General features: G+C 38.1%; 1 protein-coding gene across 1 annotated transcript in view; it reads left to right on the top strand.

Annotated features, from left to right (window-relative positions):
- Nucleotides 1-26,297, top strand: part of TTC6 (tetratricopeptide repeat domain 6) — a 233,729-nt gene that overhangs the window by 195,615 nt on the left and 11,817 nt on the right. Inside the window, exons 17-24 of the mRNA XM_075532209.1 lie at nt 1,040-1,174; nt 8,788-8,937; nt 10,188-10,328; nt 11,499-11,612; nt 14,776-14,895; nt 17,052-17,125; nt 24,427-24,637; nt 25,360-25,512. Coding sequence (XP_075388324.1) covers nt 1,040-1,174; nt 8,788-8,937; nt 10,188-10,328; nt 11,499-11,612; nt 14,776-14,895; nt 17,052-17,125; nt 24,427-24,637; nt 25,360-25,512 — 1,098 coding nt within the window. The remainder of the gene's footprint in view (nt 1-1,039; nt 1,175-8,787; nt 8,938-10,187; nt 10,329-11,498; nt 11,613-14,775; nt 14,896-17,051; nt 17,126-24,426; nt 24,638-25,359; nt 25,513-26,297) is intronic.

Raw genomic sequence — 26,297 nt, 5'->3', positions numbered from 1 at the left:
CTGGGAGGAAGAAGTTCCCAGAATCCTCAGGAGAAGACCACGCCCACACAGAGGCAGTATTTACTATGACCCTGTTGACAGGCTAGAGTCCACCCCTTCCCTCAAGTGGACAGGAAATTATGTAACTGCCATGACTGTCAAATGGCATTTTTGTTTGCAAAACTATATTTTCATAAAGAGTTTGAACTATTTTGCCTATATGATTTAACTAGATGGTTTTTTATTATATTTATTTTTATGGTGCCAATGGAATCACATGAAGAACACAGGGGACAAAATCAAGGTTGTTTAGAATGACGTCTTATGCTATCAGAGGTATTCCTTCACTGTCAACTGGTTTTACAATATTTCATTCGGGAAGGAAATTGGTCACACATTTGACATTGATATCTGACCCTATAAAAAGAGAGTGCTTAAAAGTTAGAAATTATAGCTCCCAAAAGCCATGAATCTATTTGCTTAAAGACGAGCTTGTAGAAGGGCAGGTGGGTGGGACTTGCTGCATTAGACCTGGGCCTGGATCCTCCCCCAGCCTTACTCAGGCGCACTCTAGATCGCAAGCATCCAGTTTACATACAACCTGTACCACTTATCCTACAGATCTTCAGTATAAATGCTGGGTCACAGGAACAAAGGGCCACTACTTTGGGATACCGCACATGAAAACAGTATGACTATTATTAGAGATGTTTTCGTGTGTCGGCAAGTGTGTCTATAATGCATTTCCGAACAGTAATGTACACTGCACAAAGCCAGGCATTTGACTAACTAACATTAGATACCAGCTATGCCTAATTAACTGTTCTCATTTACATGCAAATTTGATTTTATGGTAGGTCTAGTGCTGGATGTTATTCATGATCCCAGGGCTGCCTGTATTCACAAGATCTTGGATCCTTCCAAGTGTGTGGGCAAGCCCTCATCTGAAAGGAGACAGGTCTGTGTGTCTAGAGTTCCCGCTAGCATTTAAGGGTGTAGTGCTAAATAGATACTAGAAAGAAATTTCCACCCTCCTTTCCTCGTCTTTTTGTCATTCTAGGAAGCCGTGAGAACATTTAAAAAGGCATTGGAGGCATTTGCTAAGTCTGATAAAGGACCGAATGCTATAGCAGCTTCCGCTGACTGTCTGTATCACTTGGGACTTTGCTACATGGAAGAAGGCAATTTACAAATGGTATTTTATATAAGTAGGACCATTGGTGATTTGTGATTTGAGTGACTGTTCGTTTTCAACTTTCTATCTCAAGGCTATCAGCAGGTTGACCTGCTAAACACAAGATCAGCAGTTTGAACCCACTAGCCTCTCTGCGGGAGAAAGATGAGATTTTTTTCCTTCTCTGTAAAGATGCACAGCCTTGGAAACTCACAGGGGCAAGTCTACTCTGCCTTACAGGATCACCATGAGTCAGAATAGACTCCATGGCCGTGAGACTGGAGCTTTACTTTAACAAAACCCTCCAGAGTGTCTCATACAGTTTAGCAGTGCCACGTAGCTCTGTCTTCCTGCCGTCTGCACCCTGCCTTTGCTAGCATATTTATTAATCAACACTTTGATGCCATCAAGTGGCTGTTTATTTATTGATAATATAATGGAGACTATTGTTTGTTTTCCAAAAAACCCCACCTGATTGTAGCAAACTTTAGAGCAAAATAAATTCATCACAGTTATATAAATTTATTTATTAAATCAGTAAATCCTTTAAATTGAGTGCTTCAAGATAAAGTTACATAGATAGAAAATTATTAAGAACTCTTAATTATTAAGATGACCAGTTTCATTGAAAATCACTTGTTTCAATTACTATGCACTTACCTAGTCTTTGACCATTTTACACAATTTCTCACTTCAAAATTATCAATGATATGGTAGATATGTATAATAATTAGCAAATGGGTGGACATTTCACAGTTCAAGCTCTGTACATACATATACCACAATTTTATTATTTTTTTGATAATTTTTACCTGGTCAGATACAGTGAGGGTAGGGTTATATTTCAGACCAATACTCCAGATCAACTCTGCATTCAATAATTCAAGCCACTCATTAAACCCACCCCATCTTCCCAATTTCCTCCCCACTCTCCCTTCCCGGATGTATCTTCTTCCTCTTCTGGAACTCCATCCTCTGTACCACTCAAGTCATTATCTGTCAACATGCTTGTGAGCTAGTCCATTGCCTCACCTTCCCACTTTTGCCCCGACTCCCTTGAGATCCTCCAAAGTTCATTGCCTTTAGGATGCAAGTCTTTGTCTTCTTTTCTTTGGACGGAAATGGTCTTATATAACACTTGCCCTTTTGTGGTAGAGCAACTCATTCAACATCATCTTCTCAGGTCCATGCATGGTGTGAGGGTTTTTTTTTGTGGTTTAATAATTTTTTATTTTTATAGATGGGTAGTAAATATCCTATTGTATGTTTATACCCACATTTCTTCATGTGGTCTTCTCCCGATGGGAATCGGGGCTGTTTCCACCTTCTTGCCACTGGGAACTGCTGAGATGAGCCTGGGAGTGCATGTATCTGTTCACGCTATGGCTCTTACTTCTTTAGGGTGTGTGCCCAGCAGCAGTACTGCTGCACTGTATGGACTTTCTGATCCGAGTCCTTTGAATAGTGCCATGCTGCTTTCCACAGTGTTTGTACATATCTTAAGACTTTCCAGCAGTGGATGAGAGCTCCAGTCTCTCCACTGGCTCGCCAGCATTTAAAAATTATTATTGGGCTGTCATTATTGGTGTAAGTTGATATCTAGTTGTTTTGGTTTGCATCTCCTGGGCGACTAATGATCATGAGCCTTTCTTCGTGTTTGTTAGCCTGTGGGATGTCATTTTTGGTAAACTTTCTGGTCATTGCCTTTTCCTGTTTTTTAATTGATTATTGTTTTTTTCTTATTGAGGTAGTTCAGATTTCTATAGATTTTAGAGATTAGTTCCTTGTCCATTGTGTTTTGCTAAAGATTTTGCCCCAAGTCATTGGGCTCTCTTTTCACTCTTTTGATGGCATTTTCTTTCTTTCTTGTTTTTTAAACAAACACATAAATGTCTCAGTTATCTATTTTTTCTTCTATTGTGTGGGCATCTTTTGTTATATTTGATAGTACATCTATGCCCTGCAATTGGGCCTTTAAGTTTGTTGCTATTTTTCCACTTAGCTCTTTGCTTCATATTGAATTCATATTTGTACATGAGGTGCATTGGGCTTCTGTTTCAGTCTTAAACAGATGGAGATCAAAGTTTGCCAGCACCATTTGTTGAAGATACTTTCTCTTTTCCATTTAATTTTTGGTCCTTTTATTGAATATCAGCTGTCTATAGATAGAGTAATTTATTTCTGGATTTCCTATTCTGTTACATTAATCTATGTACCTGTCATTGTGCCAGTGGAGGACGATTTTGACCGTTATGACAATGTAGTCTATTGTGAAGTCAGATAGTGAGAGGCCTCCTGTGTAGGCCGTCTCCTTAAGTTCTTTGGTTATTCTGGGTCTCTTCCCGCCACACATAAAGTTAGTAATACGTCTTTCCATTTCTTTAAAGAATGTACTTGGGATATGGATCAGAATTGTGTTGTATTTGTAGATTGCTTTGAATAGTATTGACATTTTCACAATGTTAAGCCCTCTTAACCATGAACATGGAATGTGCTTCTATTTATGTACCTATCTTTTGGTTTCTTGTTGTGATGTTCTGTAGTTTTCTTTGTACATGTGTTTCATTTCTCTGGTTAGTTTTTTCCCCTAAGTATTTCTTTTCTGTGACTATTGAAAATTATATATTTTTTCTTGATTTTTTTTTTCAGAGTTCGATGGATTCTTGTATGTTACTCTTGCATACTTCTACATTCCTGAATCTTTCCACTGTTTCCAACAGATTTTTTCTCTCTTTTTGTCGAGTGTTGGGGTTTTAGATATAAATTTATATCATTTATCAATAGTGAGAGTGTCACTTTTTCTTTGTGCCAGGGTTATGTAATGTTTCTGAGTAGGACTTGCAGCCCTGTGCTGAATAAGATTAGTGAAAAGAGGCGTCTTTGTCTTGTTTCCAGGGGGAATGCTTTCAGTTTGTCCTCAGTGAGTGAGATGTTGGCCATTTGTTTATCATATACGACCTTTATTATTTTGTTCATAAATTTTTCTTCTAGATCTATTTTATTGAATGTTTATTATGAATGAGTTTTGGATATTGTCAAATGTCTTTTCTGTGTCAATCGATATGATCAGGTGGTTCTGATTTTTGTTTATATGGTATATTACTTTGACTGTTTTTCTAATATTGAACTCTTCTTGTGTACCTAGTAGGAGTTCCATTTGACCATAGTATGTATTATACATTTGACATCAGGTTGGATTCTATTGGCCATGATTTTGCTGAGCATTTTGGTGTCTATTTTCATAAGGGATATTGGTCTGTAGTTTTCTGTCTTGGAGGTGACTTTGTCTGGATTTGGTATTAGGGTTATGATACTTTCATAAGATGAGCTCAGGTATATAGTGTCCTTTGCTATGTTCTCAAATATCAAATTAGTCACAGCTTTTCTCCGAATACTTGGTAGAATGCCCTGGTAAAGCCATTGGGTTCTGGGCTTTTTTTTTTTTTTTGGTTGTGAGATTTCCAGTGTCCTGTTATATATTTTTCTTTTGTTACGGTTCTGTTGATGTTTTTTTATGTAAGTCTGCATTAATTTTGATAGATGGCGTATATTAGAGATGTGTCTGTTTCATTTAGGTTTTAAAATTTGTTGTAGTATAGTCTTTTGTAATCATGTATTATTATTATTCATTTTGTTCTGTGTGATGCCATCTCTTTCATCTCTAATCTTGATATTTGCAGCTTCTCTTTCTTTTCCTTTGTTAAGTTTGTGGTGGTTTGTCAGTTTTGTTAATTCTTTTAAAGATCCAACTTGTTATGTGTGTGTTTATATACACATACATATATAGATCTCTATATAATTGTTTATCTATTTTCTACTTCATTCATTTCTGCATTGATATTAATGATTTCTTTCCTCTGGTGGATGAAAGTTTATTTTGTTGGTCTTGTTGAAGATTCTGGGTAAAGGTATTGATTTTGGTTTGCTCCTCTTTTTTTTCATGTGTGTGCTGATTGTTATAAATTAGTCTCTGATAACTGCTTATGCTTTGTCCCAAAAGTTTTGCTGTTTCTGTTTGCTATGCTTGTTTTCATTAGTTTCATGGAATTTAAAATTTTCACCCCTTATTTCATCTCTTAGTCATTTTTAAGTAGTTTGTTGTTCAGTTTCCACATAACTGCTTTTTTGGTCTTGTTTTTTTATTATTGAGTTCTAGTTTTATAGAATTGTGGTTTGAGAAAATGAATCCTCAAATCTCAACATTTTCAAACGTAAGAAAGCTTGCTTTATGACCTAATATATGATCTATTTTAGAGAATGTACCATGTGCCCTTGAAATGGATGTATGCTGTGCTGTTGTTTCATGGAGTGCTCTGGATGTATCTAGGTTTATTTTGATGTGTTGTTTAGTTCTTTTGTGTCTTTGTTGTTTCTTTTCAGATCTGTCTTTTCATGAGAATGGTATATTGCAATCTCCTGCAGTTATTGCTCCATTGTCTTTTTTTTTCTGCACCTGGGTAAGAGTTTGATTAATGTATTTTGAGGGTCTTTCATTCGGGGTGTATATGTTTATTGTGGCTATGTCTTTTTGTTCTATTCTTTAATCATTATGTAGTATCTTTTTTTGTCTTTATCATTCAATGGTTTTTGTTTGTTTGATTGTTTGTTTGCCTTGAATTCTATATTATTGGCTGTTAATATTGCCACTCCTGGGTTTTTTTTGGTTCCCATTAGCTGGGTAAAATTTTCCCCATCTTTTGATTTTAGTCTTTTTTTGTCTTCAGGTTTAAGGTGTATTTTTAGGCAGCATATTGATGGGTCCTATTTTCTCACCCAATCTGCTACTCTGTCTCATTACAGGTGCTTTTCATCCATAAATACTTAGGGATGTTATTGATATTTGTGGTCTTGTTGCTGTCATTTTGTCATCTGTGTCTGTTTTGTGATTTTATTGATTTATTTGTTCTCCTTTATTTGTGTGCTGCTTTGAATTAATTTCTGGTGGTGGTGTATTTTTTGTTGTTCTCAGGTTTGTGTGTTATTGTGTTGATTTGCTGTCTAAATGTTCCCTTTAGTGTGTGTGTGTGTTTAGTAATATATATAAACACTGGTCTTGTTTTAATAAATTCTTTTAATTTGGCCTTCTCTGGAAGATGTTTCCTTCTCCCTCATATTTGAGGGATGGTTTTGCTGAATACAAGATTCTTGGTTGGCAGGTTTTTAAAACATATGTTATTATATTGGTTTCTTGAGCTTATTCTTATTGTTTTCCCTTTATAGGTGACTATTCACCTTTTCCCTAGTTGCTTTCAGCATTCTTTCCTTTTCCTTGCCTTTGTAAAATTTGATTATGTTCTATTGTGTTTTTCTTTTGGGGTGTTGTCCTGTTTGGGATCCTCCCCATATCTTGAATAGTTATTTTCTCCTTTTTTGGTGTGCTCGGAATTTTTATTGTATGATTTCTTGTAGATATTTTCTCTGTAGATATTTTTGTTTCTTCCTAATCCAGAGTGCCATTGAAAAGTAGGTTGTCTCAAGCAATATAGTCCCTGAGAAATTCCAAGAAATAGATTTTGGAGTTGGTGGGCAGGGTGTGACACTTCACCAGATCCAACTGCAAAACAATCAGAAGGGTCAACAGACAGACCTGGAACTATTTATAGGACTTTCTTTTCTTTTTCTCATATTTATGCATACAACATAGGTAGGATAACCAATCCCAAGGAGAAAATAACAGGGCCGACGGCTCCGGGGGGACATGGGAGAGGAGGAGGTGGGAGAAAGGGAAGGAAGTGGGCATCAAACCTAGAGGCAAGGGGATAATAAGAGATCTAAAATTGATGGCGAGGAGGTTGTAGAATGCCTGGTGGGGTTTTATCATGTTCAATATAGCCAAGAGGAAGTACAGAGAGGTAAATGAAGCTAGAACATGATAGTGGGACCAGAGGAAAGTAAAAAGAAATAAAGGAAAGAACTAGGAGGCAAAAAACATTTATAGAGGTACAAATATAGGCATGCACATATGTAAATATAAAAATATATTAATAGGGATATAAATGAATTTAAATATTAAGTATTAAGTTAGCAGATGGGCATTAGGTCTTTACTCAAGTACTCCCTCAATGCAAGAATGCTTTGTTCTAATAAGCTGGCATTCTGTGATGCTCTTTTTCCCAACACAATAGCTGAAGTCAAAATGGGTGCATAAGCAAATGTGGTGAAGAAAGCTGATGGTGCCTGGCTATTAAAAGATACAGTGTCTGGAGTCTTAAAGACTTATCGTTAAACAAGCAGCCATCTAGCAGAGAAGCAACAAGCCCACATGGAAGAAGCACACTAGCCTGTGTTATCATGAGTTGTCAACGGGATCAGATATCAGGCATCAGAAGACCCAAAACAAACAAATATATTGATGCAAATGATGGGGCTCATAGAGGAGACCCAAAACCCATCTGTAGACCATTGGACATTTCCTCACAAAAGGGTGACAAGGAAGGAACAAGTCAGCCAGGATACAGCCTAGCACCAATGAAACAACCAGCATTCCTATAGTTCTTTAATGCTTCCACCACCACCATCACCACCTTCCCCCTCCCCTCACTATCATGACCCCAGTTCTACCATACTATTTTGGCTAGACCATAGTATTTACAGTGTACAGATAAGAGCCCTTGATACACGGAATCCAGGACAGATAAACTCCCTCAGGGACAATAATGGGAATAGTGATACCATGAGGGTAGATGGAAAGTGGCGGGAGAGCTGGGGAATTGACTCTAATGACCCGTACTTTAACCCTCCCTCAGGGGTACGAATAACAGAACATGGGTGAAGGGAGACAGCAGATGGTGTAAGATATGAAAATAATAATAAGTTATAATTTATCAGGGGTCCATGAAGCTGGGAGAGTAGGGGGAGGGAGGGAAAAGAGAGGAGCTAATAACAAGGGCTCAAGCAGAAATAAAATGTTTTGAAAGTGACATGGCAATATATGTACAAATGTGTTTGATACAATTGATGTATGGATTGTTATAAGAGCTGTATGAGCCCCCAATAAAATGATTTATTCATAAAAAATGAAAATTAGGTGTTGGCGACAGCTGGGGCATACCTTGCCGAAGGGTGGGGACGTCGCAGGCCTTCTTCACACACATGACTTTGAACCTTATATCCAGTACAGTGTATTAACCTGGAAGGAAGACCTTTCGCCCAAAAAGGAGTCGCACTCGGCTAGTCATTCCGTGTAAAATTGCACTGAATACAAGAATGAACGGAAATGGTTTTGACTCGTTCTAGGTTTTTTGGACAGCCAGACAGAATAATTCTTGTTTTTCTTAATAATGTTGGGAATGATTTTGAAGTTCTACTGTTTTAAACTGTGGATTTACTAAAGTTTGAGGGTTCTCGTGGAAAATAAATGTGTTGGCTTTGATTTCTTTGAAAACGTACAGTCTGAAGAGTAATGGTTAAAGTTATATTGCCAAAATAAAATCAAACAAAATTAATTATGTAGACAACAATTATAATAAAAATTTGATTTATTTACAAATATTACTTTTACTGGTCATTGGAAGAACTACATTTAAAATAGATTGAAATATTTTCAAAAAGTTATATGCTGTAACATACTAATATTTTAAAGTGATGTATTGTACTCACCAAGTGGCTTGGTTTCTAATGATATGCTCTTCTAGGCTTTTGATTCCTTTACAAAAGCTGTCAAAGCAAATCCCGATTTTGCAGAGGGATTTTATCAACGAGGACTTTGTAAAGTAAAGCTTCATAGGAGTAGCTCTATCTTGGATTTTAATCGTGCAATTACCCTCAATCCAAAGCATTACCAGGTATTTAAATGAAAATTGTAGTGAAATGGAGAGTGTGTTAACTTGGATAAAACTATTAAATTTCATGCCATTTATACTAGCTAGTAATAGCTGTTTATTTTTACCTACTTTTCAACCAACTGTTTTAATAATCTGTATTACCTCTTTGAAATAAATGGATTTTTTTCAATAGAATGGTTTGAAACATGACATTCTATAAAAGTACTCTGTGAGCTGTGCTATTTATAAATACTATTAGTATTTAGTATATTAATTTTTTACTATTGATTTAAATGTATTAAATGAATGCATTTAAACCCATTAATAACAGTCTATTATAAGTATTTAATATATACATTATGAATCTCTTGTTAATATTATATGTATTTATTTACATATTACAATAGCTTATCAAAAAGAATATCTCATGAAATAAAATGCTATATCTTTTAAGATAATAAATATCTACACACCTAGAAGGAAGTCCAGTTAATATAACTTTTGTTTTATTTTATTTTATTATGTCAAAAAGTAGGATCAGGAGTCCTTTATTTTATAAACTTTTCCCCCCAGTAGTGATGATGGCAATCTCAGTGAGGACAGCATCTGAAGCTCTGCATTGGGATGTGGATGATGATGAGGAATCCAGTTTTGAAGGCTTTTAACTCTTTACATTTTAGCTTGGTTGTTGATTGAGCTCAGGGAATCGTACCCTTAAGGTATCATTGTTGATACCTTATTGTTTTTGTTGAACCTATTTTCCACTTACTGTGCTGGTTTACTAATGTTAAAGGACGTGTTTTCCTTTTATTTATGTTTTTTATTTAAAATAAATATTTAAATACATTACTCCACTGACATCTCAATTTTTACTAATTTTATTTTCATTTGTTTTGATTATTGAAACTCACCAATAGCTGCTGCATTTTCCACCCTAGGCTTATACTCGAGTCAATCAGTTTTTCTGGTTTCCCAGGTAATAATAAGGTGCCTCAGCTCATACTCGGGTCGGCTTATATTCGAGTATATATGGAAATTGTTCTCTTTCAGAGCAGCTGATGGGTGTGAACTATAGACGACACTGTGTTTAATAGGCTACTGCTTAACCCGTGGTGCTACCAGAGCTCCTTTTTTTATAATACAAATGGGGAAAAGGCTTCTATTTTATCTTTGGGTGCCTTCATTTGTTCAAAGTATATATATGTATTTGGTAAAATTGATGGTATTACTAAACCATCCCTTCCTGCTCTCCTCTTTTTTTCTCTGCAAAGGCATATTTAAGCCGCGTAGCTTACTATGGCTTGAAAGGCAGATTCTCCAAAGCAATCTTAAATTGTAATGAGGCCATCAAAATTTACCCTGAGAGTGTCCATGCCTATCTCTACAGAGGAGTTCTGAAATACTACAAGAAGGTAGGGCGATTTCTTTCCTTGCTAACCAAGATCCTAGATGGCACAGGTTACCAGGTGCAAAAAAGTACTTCCTTTTGTTCTATGTGATAGGAGAATCATGGTATGAAAGAACTGTAGCGAATACTTCACACTTTCGCAGTTCTTCAAAAGAGATTTTAACTCATAACTTTTCACCAAAGAACTACATTTACATCTTAAATAACATGAGCTACTTTAGAAGATAGTATATGCTCATTATAGAGAGTTGGGGAAATATAGATAATAAGGATTAAGGAAGATTAAAATTACTTGTTGCATGTTGTACATTTAATTATTTTTCTTTTGATAATTCATCTTAAATATTTGTGCTCCTTACAAAATGTTTTGTTGTGTCCTTCTTTGAAGATATTGTTGTTGTTGATTTAAAAAAAAAACCTGCATAATTTTGACCACCATATTGTTGGACATTTGGATCATTTTCAATTTTTCCATTGAAAAGAATACAGTTATGCACAATGGGGTACAAAATCATTGTTTCCATTTATGATTAATTCTTTATTGGGAATTATTGGATCATCCAGTCTGTGAGTAGTGCCATTGACATCCGATACAGCCAGGAATAGTCCGTTTCTCCCTAATTTGCTTTTCTGACCTGTCTTTGTAGTAATTTCATATAAAATATTTTGCAAGTACCCCAAAGCAAAAGTAAGACCTTGCGCTACATGTTGATTCCATGAAAAGTACTATCTATAGAAATGGATGATATAAAGTATCAGAAGAATCAAAGAGTACGCACAAGGGACTGTGGTAGAAAGCATTATAATCATGTCCTGTGACAGCATGGCTGACAGGATGTAAGCTCCGGTGGCTGTTTGGATAACTTGGCTCGCTTCCCTGGGTTACAAGGAAGCTAATGCTCTTTTTTGCCTGCGTAGCAACACTGCTTATAATCATCTGAGTTTAAGTTGCTTAAACATTTAATTTTATCCACAGGTAAAAAAAAACTATAATAAGCCCTACTCTGAGATCTTCTTAATTGATAAAGTAGCCTGAGTTGTCTTCATTTCACAGGTGACACAAAGGCTGGTTAAATGAGTGTTCAAAAAATCCTGATAGAATCAAGACTTGATGTTAAAATTGAACTTTAGTCCATTTTGATTGACCCTTCTCATCTATTTTTTTTCTTTGTAGACATATAAGCTAGCAATTACAGATTTAAGTATAGCAACCAGGATGGACAAAAACAGTTATATTGCGTTTTATAACAGAGCATTATGTTACACCAAAATAAATGAACTTCAAATGGTAAGATTACAATTTTAATAAAACAATGCATTTATAGAAAATTTTCATCATTTAAACTACATACTCTACCAATTGGCATTTTTTAATGCATGGATAGTTTTTGGCTTCTGTTAAAGTTCTGGGTGAAGCATTTTCTCATTACTTTTAGTATAATTGTGAAAAATAATCACTATGGAAATACACACACAAAAAACATATTTAGAATCCAGACAACCATTTCAAAGAATATTTATTTGTTAGTGTTCATCAAATTTCAGTATATGATTTCTGCAATAAGGCAAATGAAAATTTAATTTTATCATTTTTGAATAAGCATTTAAAAGCCGATATAAAGGAAAACATATTATACCATAAATACTCATTTGAGTAAATATTTCTAATGGTATTGGTATGCTGCAAAAAGATATATAAGCACTGATTACTAACAATACTGTTGCTTCAAAATGTCATCATTCGATAGAGCAGTTCTTAGAGGTATTTTTCATACCATGCCCAGGACGGTTTTGAATGATGTTGTGCAGCTCAGGGGACCAGTAACCAGAGCTAGCTGGACGATCGGGGAAGAGCCAAACTTGTGAAAGCAGTAAGCCCTTTCTCCATTTGTCTTCATCAGTTTCTACCTGTGCTGCCCTCTTTTCTGTTTTCTAACAATGCCCGTTCTTGCCCACCCCCTTGTGGGTTTAGTCCTGTTCAGTCGGGATTTCTCATTGGGGTGGCAGGTGGTCGGCGATCTCCCACCTTGTTTTCTTTCTCTGTGAACATTTGTTTCCGCCTCTTTCTACCCCACTTCCGCAGTAAATGAAGCATTCTTTTCAGAGATTTTCCTCCTCTCACATTTCCGCTGTTTGAGTGGACACACTCTCCCATCTCCTTGAAACTTGGACAATTAAGTAGGTTTAGAACATTCACAGTGTTAGAGATTTACAAGCCACAGGAGGGAAGACGTTAAGAAACATTGTTTCTACCTAAGAGGAAGGGGAATTTCTGGTAACCAGACTATCAAGTTTCTCCCAGAAATGTTGACAAATGAATAACTGTTTATTTTTTAACAATGGCGTTCTTAAGATGCCTGTTGCTAATTAAAGCATCTTTTATCAGGGTGACCCCAACAGCAGGTGTCTTTGACAACTCCCTCCCCACCCCCACGCTTGCAGTTTTTGGTTCGCTGAAGCTGTAAACAATCTCTGATTTTTGGTTTTCTCAGGTCTGTGAAGGAGCCCATGCTCCATCAATAAAGAAAATTAAAAACTACCAAAATACAGTGAGACAGTGGTAGCAAAATGAAATATGAGTGATTTTAGCGCTCATAAAAACCCAAAGCGTTTCATCCATCTGCTCGGTTTACAGATTAGGGAATGGAAGCAGGGAGGTTAGAAAGTTCATACAAGTACCACTGGGGGCTTGAGAGCTGCATTGTTCTCAGGCTTGTTTGCTTCTGGGTTGACACAGCCTTTAGGTGACTTTAGAAAACCATCTGACCACCTGCATGTGCACGGTACCAGTGTCATCTCCTATTGTCTGTCCCCACCCCCGCCCCCTGCCAATGCTATGTACAGAGAGCCCGAGTGTCTGTCTTTTTCAGAAAATGCACGAAGGCATTTTCCTAAAATAGGGATTCATAAAAACTCTATATTAACAAGAATATTGCCAGTTACCACTTCTTTAGTGTATATTATGTGATTATCACAAATGCCTTACTAAAGATCAATGAAAATATTTTTAGGCAGACCCTAACAAGAATATGATGCATGATTAATTTCTCAAAATTGCTTCTGAGGAAACTGAGCCTTAGCCAAAAGTTTTTTAGAAGACCTAAAAGTTGTAGTAGCAGAGGCACGAATGGGCAGAGACCTTGACCTGGGTGCCCTGCCCATCCTGCGATTATTGCTCAGTTCTTGTTTCCTCTGGTGATATAAATGGGGCTGCCACAGTCAGTGGCTTGCAGCTATCTTACAGACTACATTCTGTGATTCGCTAAAAGAAAACTTCAGACAGCCTTTATGCTAATGTTCTAGTTTGCTTTTTTCTTAAAAAGCATTACTAATCATTTTGCAGCCCTGCCAATGCTCATTTATAATGATGCCTCAATACACATATAGGATCTTGAATTGCACATTTTTAAGGTACTGAGTGCCCAATCTTGAAACAGCAGAATATGAAATAGTTAAGCACTATTTATTTGCCTTTTCCAGCTAGCATATGCTAGAGGCATATGAGATTTATTTTCTTATCAAATCATATGCTCATTTGGATGAAATATTAGTGGGAAAATGATTTAAGGTATTTTGTTCCAACCGAATTTGGGTTGTTGCTAGTTCTTGGTACAGAGAGATGACCAGTAAGAACCTGATATGTCAGTGATCATAAAAAAGGAAAGGTAAATAATAAAGATCAGAGTTGATTACTTTTCAACTTAGATGAATATATTTAAAATAATGGGTATACTTATAAAATATTTCAAAGTAATTCTCCAACAAGGTTTTATTTGTTTTAAGACCCATTTTTAATGACTGATTTCAATAAATTCCTACTGACTGTTTATTATGTGTAGGCATGGCACTTGTTATAGGCTACAATAGTGAGCAAAATTGATAATATCTTAGAATTCAGTGAGAAGAACAATAAAACACTGTAGAAAAATTGAGTTTCAAGTGATTTTTAAGTGTTTTGCTTTAATGTCAAGAGACATTTGAGGAAATTACTGAGGGAGGCCATTTTTCAGCCTCCCCTTTCAACTCTTATTCAAACCTACTGCCATTGAGTTGATTCTGACGCCTAGTGGCCGGATAGGGGGTTTCTGAGGCTGTACGTCTTCATGGGAGCAGGTAGCCTCAACTTTCTCCCAGGAAGCAGCTTGTGGGGCAAGTCACCAACTTTGCAGTTAGCAGGCTGAGGCTTACTAAGTATAATATCACCGGGGTTGCCTTCAAAAGAAAATATTGGTGATTCACAAATAACACGTGAAACACAGCCACCACATGCCCACTTATTAAATAGTAGCATTATTTATAATATTTAACTCAGAATTATTTTGTCCTTAAATCATAAGTCAAATGAAAGAATAATAGGGTCCTAGTTAAGGCATAAACACATTTGTTCATGGAAAATGAAGTGAGATGTTAAAGGGTTGACTCTAGGTTGTTAGTGATTATCTTATTTTTAGGCATTAATAGATTATGGAATTGTCCTCCTTCTTGATCCTGGAGAAAGGATAAAATTAAACACCTTCATTAATCGTGGGTGCATCTACACGGAACTACAGCAGTATGGCTTAGCATTAGAGGTAAAACCTTCCTGTTTATATATTAAAATGGATGCATTGGATTTTGCATATTTGTAAATTGGGAATAAGTTGTGCTTACTATGAAATGGTAGTATTAATGAGCTAGGATTCAGCGTCCCCCCACTCATCTCTCAGTTTGTCGGACTGTGGAGACTATGTGTTGCTGTGGGGCTGGAAAAGCGATGCCTTTGGGCTCGGAAATGTCACCAGCAGCAGGGTTTCGGCGGCGCTTCCAGGCTGAGACTAAGGAAGAAGCTTTGCCCTTCTGTACTATATTCAGAACTCAGCATCAGGATCGGGGGAAGACTCATGACCAAGCTTCAGGATGAAAATGACACAGCTTTGCTCTTTAAGAGTGAAGAGGACTTGAAACACTCCCTGATGAACACCAAGGACTACAGCCTTCAGTCTGGATTAAATATGGGTAAAGAAAACAAATATCCTCACAACTCGTCCAATAAGCAACATCGTCATAAAGGGTGCATATATTGAAGCTTAGGATTTCCCTTGACACGGACTCAAAATCAACTCTCATGGAAGCAACCCTTCGGGAAGCCGAGTAGTCAATACGTGCTGCAAAAGACCTCTTTAAAGTGTAAGCCAGCAGAGACGTCACTTTGAGGACCTGGGCCGTGGCATTTTCAATCCTCTCATTCACACTGGAAAGCTGGGCGATAGTAAGTACAGAAGACCCTGCAGCGCCCTCGTCCATGCCCAGTAATGGCAGAAAACCTCCGAAGTCAGTTTCCTTCTAATTTAACCAGGAGGTTGTGGCAGGAAAAGAAAAGAGGTTAATGGAAGAAGGTTTGTGAACTATAATTGTAAGCTCCTTGGTCATTGGGTAGAAACCAGAATTCCGACACATGCTCTGTGAGCCAGCGGAGTGACGCCTGGAGGCGTGTTCTGTTGCCATTCCAGTGACACATTACGGTCCTCTTCCCTGCTTAGTTATTCAGGGGAGGTCACGGTTAAAATTGGGGTCCTGCTTCAGGAGTATTCTGAGAGGAAGTAGGGCCATTTTTATTTCTTCAGAGTCTCTGGACTTCACTTTTAGAAAACCCCTTCCCACATTATAAATCCACTGTCGTAGAGTGGATTTAGGCTCAAAGCCTATTTATGGGAGCAGATAGCCTCTTCTTTCTCCTGTGTTGAGGCTGCTAGGTTTGAACTATGGACCTTGTGGTGAGCAGTCTAAAGCTTACACTACGGCTTCACTAGAGCACCCACATTATAGCAAATGGCAAAATAAATCATTACTCCCCCATCATTATGTGTGCATGTGTGTGTGGTGCGTTTGAAGGTGACTCAACATTTTGATGTATGGTTTATATTTAAATATTTCAATGATATTTTTCTTATTTTGCTTTGATGATGTTTGGGATATCTAGGACTCAAATATTTGCATAGGGCTCAGAAAATCTTACAGGCTGCAGCCATATCAGCTCTGGTGCCTGTTGGAGTAAAGATATCTAGGCCACAGTAGAAGAGTCTCTTGCCAACTTTTATTTTCTAAAACAGTCTTTTATTGCTTTAAAAAGTCTCTTCCCCAGCGCCATTCACTCCATCCTAGCAGACTTCTGTCACTTTGAATCTTGGATTCCAAGAGGGCAGCAGTCTTAGCTAATCACGCCAGAGACCCAAGTATGTCCTTTCCCAGAACCTAAAGATGCTCTCCAGGTGAATTTCCATGCGGTGGCAGGCTGCTTCCGCAAAGGTGTACGGCCCTGGGGACCTAAGGGGCAGCCCTGCTATGCTACGTAGGATAGCTGTGAATTGGACTGGACTTGAAGGCAACGGATTTGGTTTGTTTCATCTCCCTGGGGACGTCTGTAGCAGCGTGCAACTGGAGAAGAAAGTGAAAAAAAAAAAGCTACATGAAACTCCATAGCACACAGGAGGTCAAAACTACAGGCAAAGTGCTTAGTCTTTAAGCACAAGTTTCTGAGTGAGTTTTACATTTATGGACGCTTCCCCTGATCCAATAGATCACACTAGAAGTACTACTATAAAGAAAAAAAAGGTGGTTTTTGGAGGGAAATGTACGTTTTATTGCTCTGGTTAAATATTTTCATGGTAGAATAAAAATATAAAGGAAGGTTAAAAAGGCACAAAAGAAAATGCTGCAAAATTAACAGCAACTTACTCAATTGTTTCAGGATTTTAAGCAAGCTGCGCTGATAAGCCACACTAACGTGAACCTTTGTCAAGCATCTGGTATGTGCCACCACAGGTATGGAATGCAATTTACATTGAAGTGGGAGTAAGTGGTATTATAAAAGTTTGTCAAATGATTGCCCATAAATGAGCAGAAATAATAAATGGCAAAAATAGGAAAATGTTGTGGAAGTGATTGAGTCCAAAAATGGAGAGAGACAGAGTAATGTCCAAAATTCTCCATATAGAAGTGGGGACACCCATGTGTGCTTTAACACCTTCTACTTTAGGACAGTTTACTTGGGTGAAGGCAGTGAGCATAGGTGAGCGTCGTGTATGTCCCGACATCCATGTTCAATCGCATGCAGTAGGTGGTTCCAGAGAGCTTTCTGCTGGTGGCTCAGAACTCCCGTCTTGTTTATTATATTGCTTTAGCTGGTTTTGCAGCCCTGAACCTTGAGAGTGGACCAGCAGTGGAGCCCAGGACACATCTCAATCTCCCCAATGACTCCTCCTAGCTCTAGTCACCTGCCCAGAAGCTGGGCTACCTCTCACACTTGGGGTGGGGCAGCTACGACTTGCTTCCCTTCTGCCCCAGGTGCCAGGCCTAGCCTGGGGCATATGCTGACTGCTGGCTCCAGTGCTGCACAGGATCAGGAAGTAGCTGCACCCAGGATTGTCACCACCTGCTGCCCTGCAAACACTGGAAACCTGCACCCTGGCTGGTCCCCTGGGCCATTGACACTCCCCTTATGTCCAAGCATGTGTAAAGTCCCTAACCACCGAGGAGCAGCCCCATCTCATCCCAACTGCCCACCAGGCAAGGCAGTTCCTGTACTCCTCAGATTCAGCTCTTGTTAAATGAAGCACCTGTGTATACCTGTATCATGGCATAACTGTATACACTGAAACATGACTGTTAATTTACAGAATAAAATTACATAGAATTTGAAATATCTAGGAATTAGATGGAGTAATTTACTGGCTCCAAAAATGTAACTAAACACACACACACACATAAACACCCCCCCCCCACATCCTTTTACTGGGTGAGAGTAATTTTGTAAAGTAATATCTTTTCACATGCAAAAAAAAAAAGATATAAGTGTGTGTATGTATGTGTATATGTATATATGTATGCGTATATATATATTATATTAAATGAAGGGGGAAGTGCAGAGTGGAGACCCAAGGCCCAAGTGTCGGCCAATGGAGATCCCCTCATAGAGGGGCTTAGGAAAGGAGATGGGTTAATTAGGGTGTGAGGTAGTATCGATGAAGAACACAGCTTTCCCCCAGATCCTGGATGCTTCCTCCCCCCAACTACCATGATCCGAATTTTACCTTGCAGGGCTGGATAGGACAGAGGCTGTGCACTGGTACATATGAGGGTTGGAGATACAGGGAATCCAGGGTGGATGATACCTCCAGGACCAAGGGCGTGAGGGACGATGCTGGGAGAGTGGAGGGTGAGTGGGTTGGAAAGGGGGAACTGATTACAAGGAGCCACATGTGACCTCTTCCCTGGGAGAGGGACAGCAGAGAAGGGGGGAAGGGAGACCCCGAATAGGGCAAGATATGACAAAATAACGAGGTATAAATTACCAAGGGCATATGAGGGAGGGGGGAAAAGGGAGGGAGGGGGGGAAAAAAAAAGAGGACCTGATGCAAGGGGCTTAAGTGAAGAGCAAATGCCTTGAGAATGATTGGGACAGGGAATGTATGGGTGTGCTTTATACAACTGATGTATGTATATGTATGGATTGTGGTAAGAGTTGTTGGAGTCCCTAATAAAATGTAAATGAAGAAAAGAGGAGAAAAAAATGATTAGGGCAAAGACTGTACAGATGTGCTTTATACAATTGATGTATGTATATGTATGAACTGTGAAAAGAATTGTATCAGCCCCAATAATTTGTTAAAAAATAAAAAATAATTTTAAAAAAAATGAAAAAAAAAAAAGTAATATCTTTTCAAGGAAATTCTACATTTAAAGAAACATAGTTCTAAATCCCAAACTACTTAAAACAACAATAATAACATTGAATACACTAATAGTGACACAAAACTCACTTAAAGCGTGATTACTTGTTTCTGAGATTATTATAATACAAATAAGTTGCCGAGGAAGGAAAAGAATAATCACAGATGTGAAAATACAGAAGCTAGTCAGCTTGAATGTGCTCTGCGCTAATCATAGAATAGTAGATGAACTGCATACCATGATGTTTACATCTCTGCCTCTACAGTGTGCATTTTATATCTAACATTACTTTGGGGTCAGGCTGCTTGTTAAAGCATAAAAAGTTTTAAAATGGTTAAAAGTATTTGTTTAAGCGGTAGTTTTATTTGATCAAGTGGGAGTCATATGAGAAACAATAATAAAAGTGTGGTTAAATTGGAAGAGGAAGTTGGCATAGTTCATAACTCATACAAACTGGGTTGAGTAAATATCCTACATAGACACTAGATCACAGTTTCAATTGTTTGGAAAATGAACGTTCATCTTTCCTCTTTTAGGACATATTGGGTACCTGCATATGTAAAATATAATAGCCTGAACTTGGGAAGATGTTTTTGAGCTAAAAGCCTTTAAGCTGGTCTGTCTTTTAATTTTATACAAAATACCATAGTAACACCCTTGTCTGTGTTAGTCCAGCAAGCTTTGTGTAATCCATCACTTTCCGCAATGTCCTCCTTTAGAAGAGATGGGCTCACGTGCCTGGTGCATTTGCTTTGGTGGGTGGATGTAGACCCAAAATGTCAGAGGCGATTGCATTCAGTTGAAACTAAAAACAGAACCCCAAATTTCCCTCAGCCTCATTCTTCTGCTTAGCAACTATTAGCGTTGATGAGATGTCATAACACAATCTTTTTATGAAATGTGATCACTGGGTTTATATGGAAGAAACCGTTTAAGCCAATGCTGCTTTGCAGTTCCAAACAACCAGTTCTCTTTTGGTGACTGGGTTCCTATTGTCCTTCAATGAAAGTACAGTCTGACAAAACACTGTCAAAATGCCACTTGTTTTGAATATTGTCCTTCAATGAAAGTACAGTCTGACAAACCACTGTCAAAATTCCATTTGTTTTGAGTTTTATCAAATTTAGGAATATGGAGTGTTGAGTGATTGGTTATATTTATTTCGAGGGATTTTTTTTCTTTTCAAGGCATTCTATAGATCATATATTCGTTACAGAGCAATGCAGTTCTTTAAGCATGGTGAGGCATTATTGACACCTGAGAGAAGGGAAAGTAAACACTTCCATTTGGAAAATTACTTTTAAAGAAAGGAATAAACTAACTTTTAGGGCTTTGATCTTTGAACTCTTGGGGCTGTAGACTTTAACTAGGCCTTTGTAGGTCCCTGGTTCTCTCTGTGGTTGCTAGGAAACAACATCCCTCAGGCTGACTATCCTATCTACAACTCGGTGTGGTCCAGAGTTTTGCTAGAGTTAAATGGTAGAACTCTGAAAAACCAAAACCAACCTTAATACGAGGGTTTTAAAACATATCACAGAGGGAGGGCCAGGTTCCTCGGAGCTGTATGAATGAGTACATCTGCTTTTCCTTCAGGACATTTAGTACTTTACCATTCTTAATATTTGCCTAAAATAGTTGGGAGTCTGACTCTGCAAGCCACATTCTTTAGTTTGGAGAGGTATTTGTGATTTATTTGTACAACTTAATAGGATACCTCTGGTCACGTATGTGACTCATTTGGAAAATGCAGCGGGCCTTTGTGTACGTAGCCTGGCCCACAAGCTCAGCACACAATTCAGTGTTAATAAGATATTGTAGTGAGAATCTTGTGCTTTCAGTAAGTGATGGTATTACTTTAGACTTATACAAACACATGATTAAAAAACTCAACTCATTTAATAGCATATTCTGACCAGCTGATGGGTGAGCACTGCACAGGCATCCCAGCCTGCAGCGTGCTGTGCAGCACCCACATCTCCAGCAAAATAACACGGTTGTTTCAACAGTGGTACCTATTTCTATGTTCTTAGGGGTTTTTTCTGGTTGGCCCCTGTGGGTGCAGGGACCAGGGCAGCCTCTGTCTTTGGCAGACTCCTCACCTTGATCACAGTCATTCCTAGCTGTGAAGTGAGAGACTGGCTAGAGAGACTGGTGATCTACTTCAGAAAAAGCGGCCACTAGAAGCCTGATGGAAGCACGTTCTACTCCAACATGTGGCCTTACCCCCAGATGGAGTTGGCTCTAGGAAAACTGGTTTTCCAGTGTTAAGATTTAATGATTATTTACTTTGTCTGAACAGACTAGGTGCTTTTGAAATGTTAGTTCTGATAACTACATAGATTTTTAGAAATTAGCTTCAGTCGCAACATGCAACATGTTGGTGAACTTCAGTGCCCTGCCTCTATTTTTCCTTCAGTTGGCAAGGCTATACAAAGATATGTAATTATTTTTTATAAACCTTACACCCGATGGTGTACTCAAAGGATTTTAATCTTTCCCTGGGTGAAGGGGGGAGTATATCTGATGCAGTTTGGATGTCAGATGTACTAGCAGCAGTTCAATGATTTCTGGAGAAAATGTGAGGGAACTAGGATTGTCCTAGAAACTTTAGGTTACTTGATCATTATAGGGATACATCCTAAGGAAACATTTCACTCCCCACAGGCAGTAATACAGGCATACCCAAATCTGGCAGGTAAGTGCATTTCCTACAGAATGACTACGAACTTATTACTCCCGACAAAGTACTTACTGTGCTATGTTTAGACTTCTTTGTGTAACACAGTGAGAAAGCAGCTGTGGAAGGCTTTGTCACCCTATATCCAATGACCTTATACTTTTCAAATAGTGCCAATTGTCCAGAAAGAGGAATGCAATTTCCTTGTAAACTACTAAAGGGAAGTGAGTCTGTGTTTTCTTAGTAACAACCCCCAGAGTGAACCAAGAAGGCACTAACAGGCTGTGTTGTGTGAAAATCACCCTTTGGCAGTCTGGAATGTCCGAAGCTGAGCTTTGCTAGTGCGTCACTGTTGGTTCTTGTGAGCAATCCGAGCAGAACACTAGACGTACCACTGTTGGGGTCCTGACTAGCTCATGGATTTGTCATGGCACATGGACAAGCATTAAAGAAAATTTGGATCCCACTGTGAAAAATGGAATTCCTTTTCCTTTTCACTGTCAAAGGGAATCCTTCCTCAAATCTTATTAAATTCAGGTGAAGATCTAAGTAATGTCTGTCACATCTTTCCAGCACTTGCTGACATGTTGCTTCCTTTCTTTGCAGTAGATTGAGAAACTCTCGGGTTCGGAGTTTCCTGCAGACCGGAGTGTCCTTTTCGGGTGCCTGGTAGCCACCGATTTTAGTTTACAGTAGGGGTGCTGATCAGTTGCCAGCTAGTTAATTCCTCCTCCTGGCATCCCCATCTGTGCTGAAGTAGAAATTTGATTTCAGAACACACACCTTTCTTAGGCAAATCTGGGTAAATTTCAATCTCCAATCTTTTGGTTGGCACCTAAGGGTGCTAACCATTGTTGACAACAGATTACGTACCTACAACCCTCCAGTGAGATTATGCACCTGTATTTTATGGTGAATTTATGTCAAATCAATGTATGAATTAAAATCATAGGTTGATCTGAAGAACAATATTCACCACTTGGTAGTGTGGGTAGAACATGACACAACTAGTATGAAGGGGGGAATGAAGTTTGGGGAACACTGTTTTCAGATGTTACCTGAGTAGTAATCTATCTGATAACTGAGTAGTATTTTAATATCTGAGTGATATTTTCTGAGCCTTGATACTCTGAGTAATATTTAGGTACTTGTTATGTCCAGAGCACCTTCCCTGGGTTTCTTATATTTTATAAATGAAAAAAAAAGTACAAAAGTTGTGATGCATCTTATTAAATGTTAACCTAATTTGAGACATATTGAAAAAGGCCTAAGGGAGATTATATTTGTTCTCTCTCACTCCTGTCAAGTGCATTCTGACTCATAGTGACCCCAGAGGATAGCGTAGAACTGCCCCTGTCAGTTTCTGTGACTGTCGCTCTTTAGGGGCGTAGAACGTCCATTCTTTTTCCCTCAGAGCTGGCTAGTGGTTTCAAACTGATGACCTTGCAGCTAGCAAGCCCAACTTGTAACGACTACCTCGCCAAAGCCACCTGTGTATTGTTCTTCTGGATACCCTCATTTGGTTCTCATCACAGCCTTGCAGAACTCGAATTGTGGGGTATTCTGGCTCAGATTGGAGTTCCAAGCCTCCTCCTGGTTGTACTGTAGAAGTGCCAGCTCTCAGGCTCTCCTGCACCTTCTGCGGTAGAATGAAGGTGGCGCATGTGTGATAGGGACGATGGTGTGGGAAGCATGGATTTTGGAGTAAGGCTTGCCTGAGTTTAAATTCCAGGTATTGCACTGTGTAACCTGGGTGGGCTTTACGGTGTCATTGGCTGTGTGTGATCTTTTCTGAGTCTTGATTCTCTTTCCTCTGCAAAAATGGTGACTGTAAGTAGCTTACAGAATTGTTGAAGTGAGATAGCAGGTGCAAAACTCTCAGCAGAGTACCAGGTAAAGAAGAACTGCACCCTGGTAGCCAGCTCCATCATCACTAACAAACCAGACCCAGAGTCTCTCCATGCTACGTGAGAGCCAGCGTGATTGTACCGTAGAGAACTGCCTATATGTACCCAATTCCTTCACCAGCTCTGCTCCTATCACAAGGGGAAACATGACAGAGGAAAGCACAGTTCTCACTTAGCTACGTGTTCTCACAAGTTAGTAAAATGCATTTCACTTTATCTTTTGTTCTCTTCTGGTATCCATCATTAGTTGGGCTGCCTTGATATAAGATAACTTCATCTTAAGAATTCCATGCGATGAAAATCTGGTTCCATTCACTATATAAGGAAAACACATGCAAATACATGTAAAATAGATTTAAATAATATAGTCTGTCAATTTGAGAGAGTGATGAAGCTTTCTACTCCTATAAAGATTCACAGTCTCAGAAACCTATGGGGTCAATTGCACTCTGTACTATAGGGTGGCTGTCAGTTGGAACCATTTGATGGCAGTGCGTTTTTTGTTGGTTTGTTTGAGTCCCTCCTTGATGATGTGTTATGTGTTAGGCTATGCTGGCAAGTGATAACTATTAAAAACAGAATACCTTTCAGGCTAAAAATTCTGAAGACAAGGATTCCCGGTTAGCATTTCAACACATTCTTTTTACAAAAGTGGCTCTCTCTCTCTCTCTGTCTGTCTGTCTCTTAAACCTCCTATGATGGATTAAAAAAAGTGAAAACCTATAATAGGGTCATACATGGGAAAGAACTTTGACAATTCACCAAGAAGCTTACCTATTTCCCCTCCCCCCCTCTTTTTTTCTCTCCAGAATTAATGAGTTTGAAGATGCTGTCAATTTTTTCACTAAGGCTCTTAAAATCAATCCACATTTTGTGGACGCCTATGTTGGACGGGGAAATTCTTACATGGAATATGGTCAGAATGAGGCCACCAAGCAAGCACAGAAGGACTTTGTGAAAGCATTGCATTTTAATCCAATTCACACAAAAGCCAGAATTAGTTTAGGCTATAATTTGCAGGTAATATTATATAAGAACATTTTGGGCCATGACAAAACTTTCTGGATAAGAGAAAGTACATATTTGGCTCCTTACTGGAGATGAGAGTTAATTTAATTTCTTTGGTTATGAACAATTTACTTTCCCCTTATTTTTAGTATTCAAAGTGGCAGTGGGAAGTCAGGGTTCAGTGCAGGAAAGCGGCCTGGAGTCAGCCCGAGGACTGAATAGTGTAGTAGGGAAAGATCGTTTGCATCTGACTGTCCTTAACATCTGCTTCCTTCCCTAATTCACCCCCACACTTATAAGCAGGTTTTAAAATTTTTTTCCAGATGAATTTCACATATAAGAAACAGATGTTTGTTTCATTAAAATGAAGTGAGCTTGTGGGGACATCTCTAGGCCTGAGGATGTAGCAATGAACACTGTACTTGGACCACCATCCAAATCATTATGTAACTAAAGTTTGAGTGCGACAAAGGGAAAGGATGAATATAAGAGAAAGCACTGACATTTAAATTTATTTCAATTAATTAACATGTCAGTCCTCAGAAGTAATTAGTTAATTTAATGTCCTCATAGTATCGCCTACTTTCTTATTTAACACAGTTCAGTTTTAATATGCTATCAACATATTGTTTGTTTGAGTTATATTGTTATATTGCTTATTTGATTGAGTTAGAATGATAAACATTTGTCATGTTGCAATGTCATACTTTTATGTAAGTGAAAATTTATTTTAGGCCCAAGAAAAATTCCAGAAAGCTTGGAATCATTTTACCATAGCCCTGGAAATTGATTCAAAGAACTATATAGCATATGAAGGAAGAGCTATGGTATGTCTTCAAATGAGTAATAATTTTGCTGCAATTCAGGATATTAATGCTGCCTTAAAGGTAAAAATATCTACTTATATTATTCTGTTATGCTAATAATCAACGAATAAGTTCAAGTAACCAGTGCTCTGATATATATTTTTCAATTTGCATTTTGGTGAACACATTGAACAATTTCTATACAAAAATTCATTCACGTTGGAAACAATTTTCACAATGTGTCAGCATTGTTAATCATTGCCATTCTGGTGGCTATGCTTTCAGGTCTAGCAACTTTGCCTTTCTCACGTTCTCATCTGTGCTTTATGATGAATATTGACCATTTGATCTATACAGATGATTATTTAAAGGCACATAGTACCCACAGGTGACATTATTTTATGAGCTCATGTATTATTTGGTTGAAAGGTCAACTAAGATGATGAGAATATGTCTGCTGTCATTTTAAAACAGCTGTAGAGAGAGTAATTTTTCTTTTTAAAGCAATTCCTAGAGAAAGAGTAGCTATGGCTGGTCAATTTTATAGCCTAATGCAATTAAAATTCAAAGTAAGTTATTGCTTGTCAATATTGGTTTCTTTTAGTAAATGCTGCTTATGATATCATAGAACATCAATATCAATAATATTTTGTAGTGTGAAATTAATATACCACTTTATATTCTAGGTTTGACGGAACTAAAGAGACAAACACGTGTATCTCTAGATTCTTCCCATGGTGGAAGGGCAACGCAAATCTCAAGTTTTAGTACAGTGACAGGATGTCATCTTCCATTCTAGAGTGTAGATTTTCTGTTTTGTTTCAACAGACTTGGGCAGTTATTGGAATGTTTGAGCTGAGAAAAAG

The sequence above is a fragment of the Tenrec ecaudatus genome, chromosome 14, assembly GCF_050624435.1.
Source record: "Tenrec ecaudatus isolate mTenEca1 chromosome 14, mTenEca1.hap1, whole genome shotgun sequence".
Taxonomy (NCBI): domain Eukaryota; kingdom Metazoa; phylum Chordata; class Mammalia; order Afrosoricida; family Tenrecidae; genus Tenrec; species Tenrec ecaudatus.
This window is presented reverse-complemented; position numbering and strand designations above follow the sequence as displayed.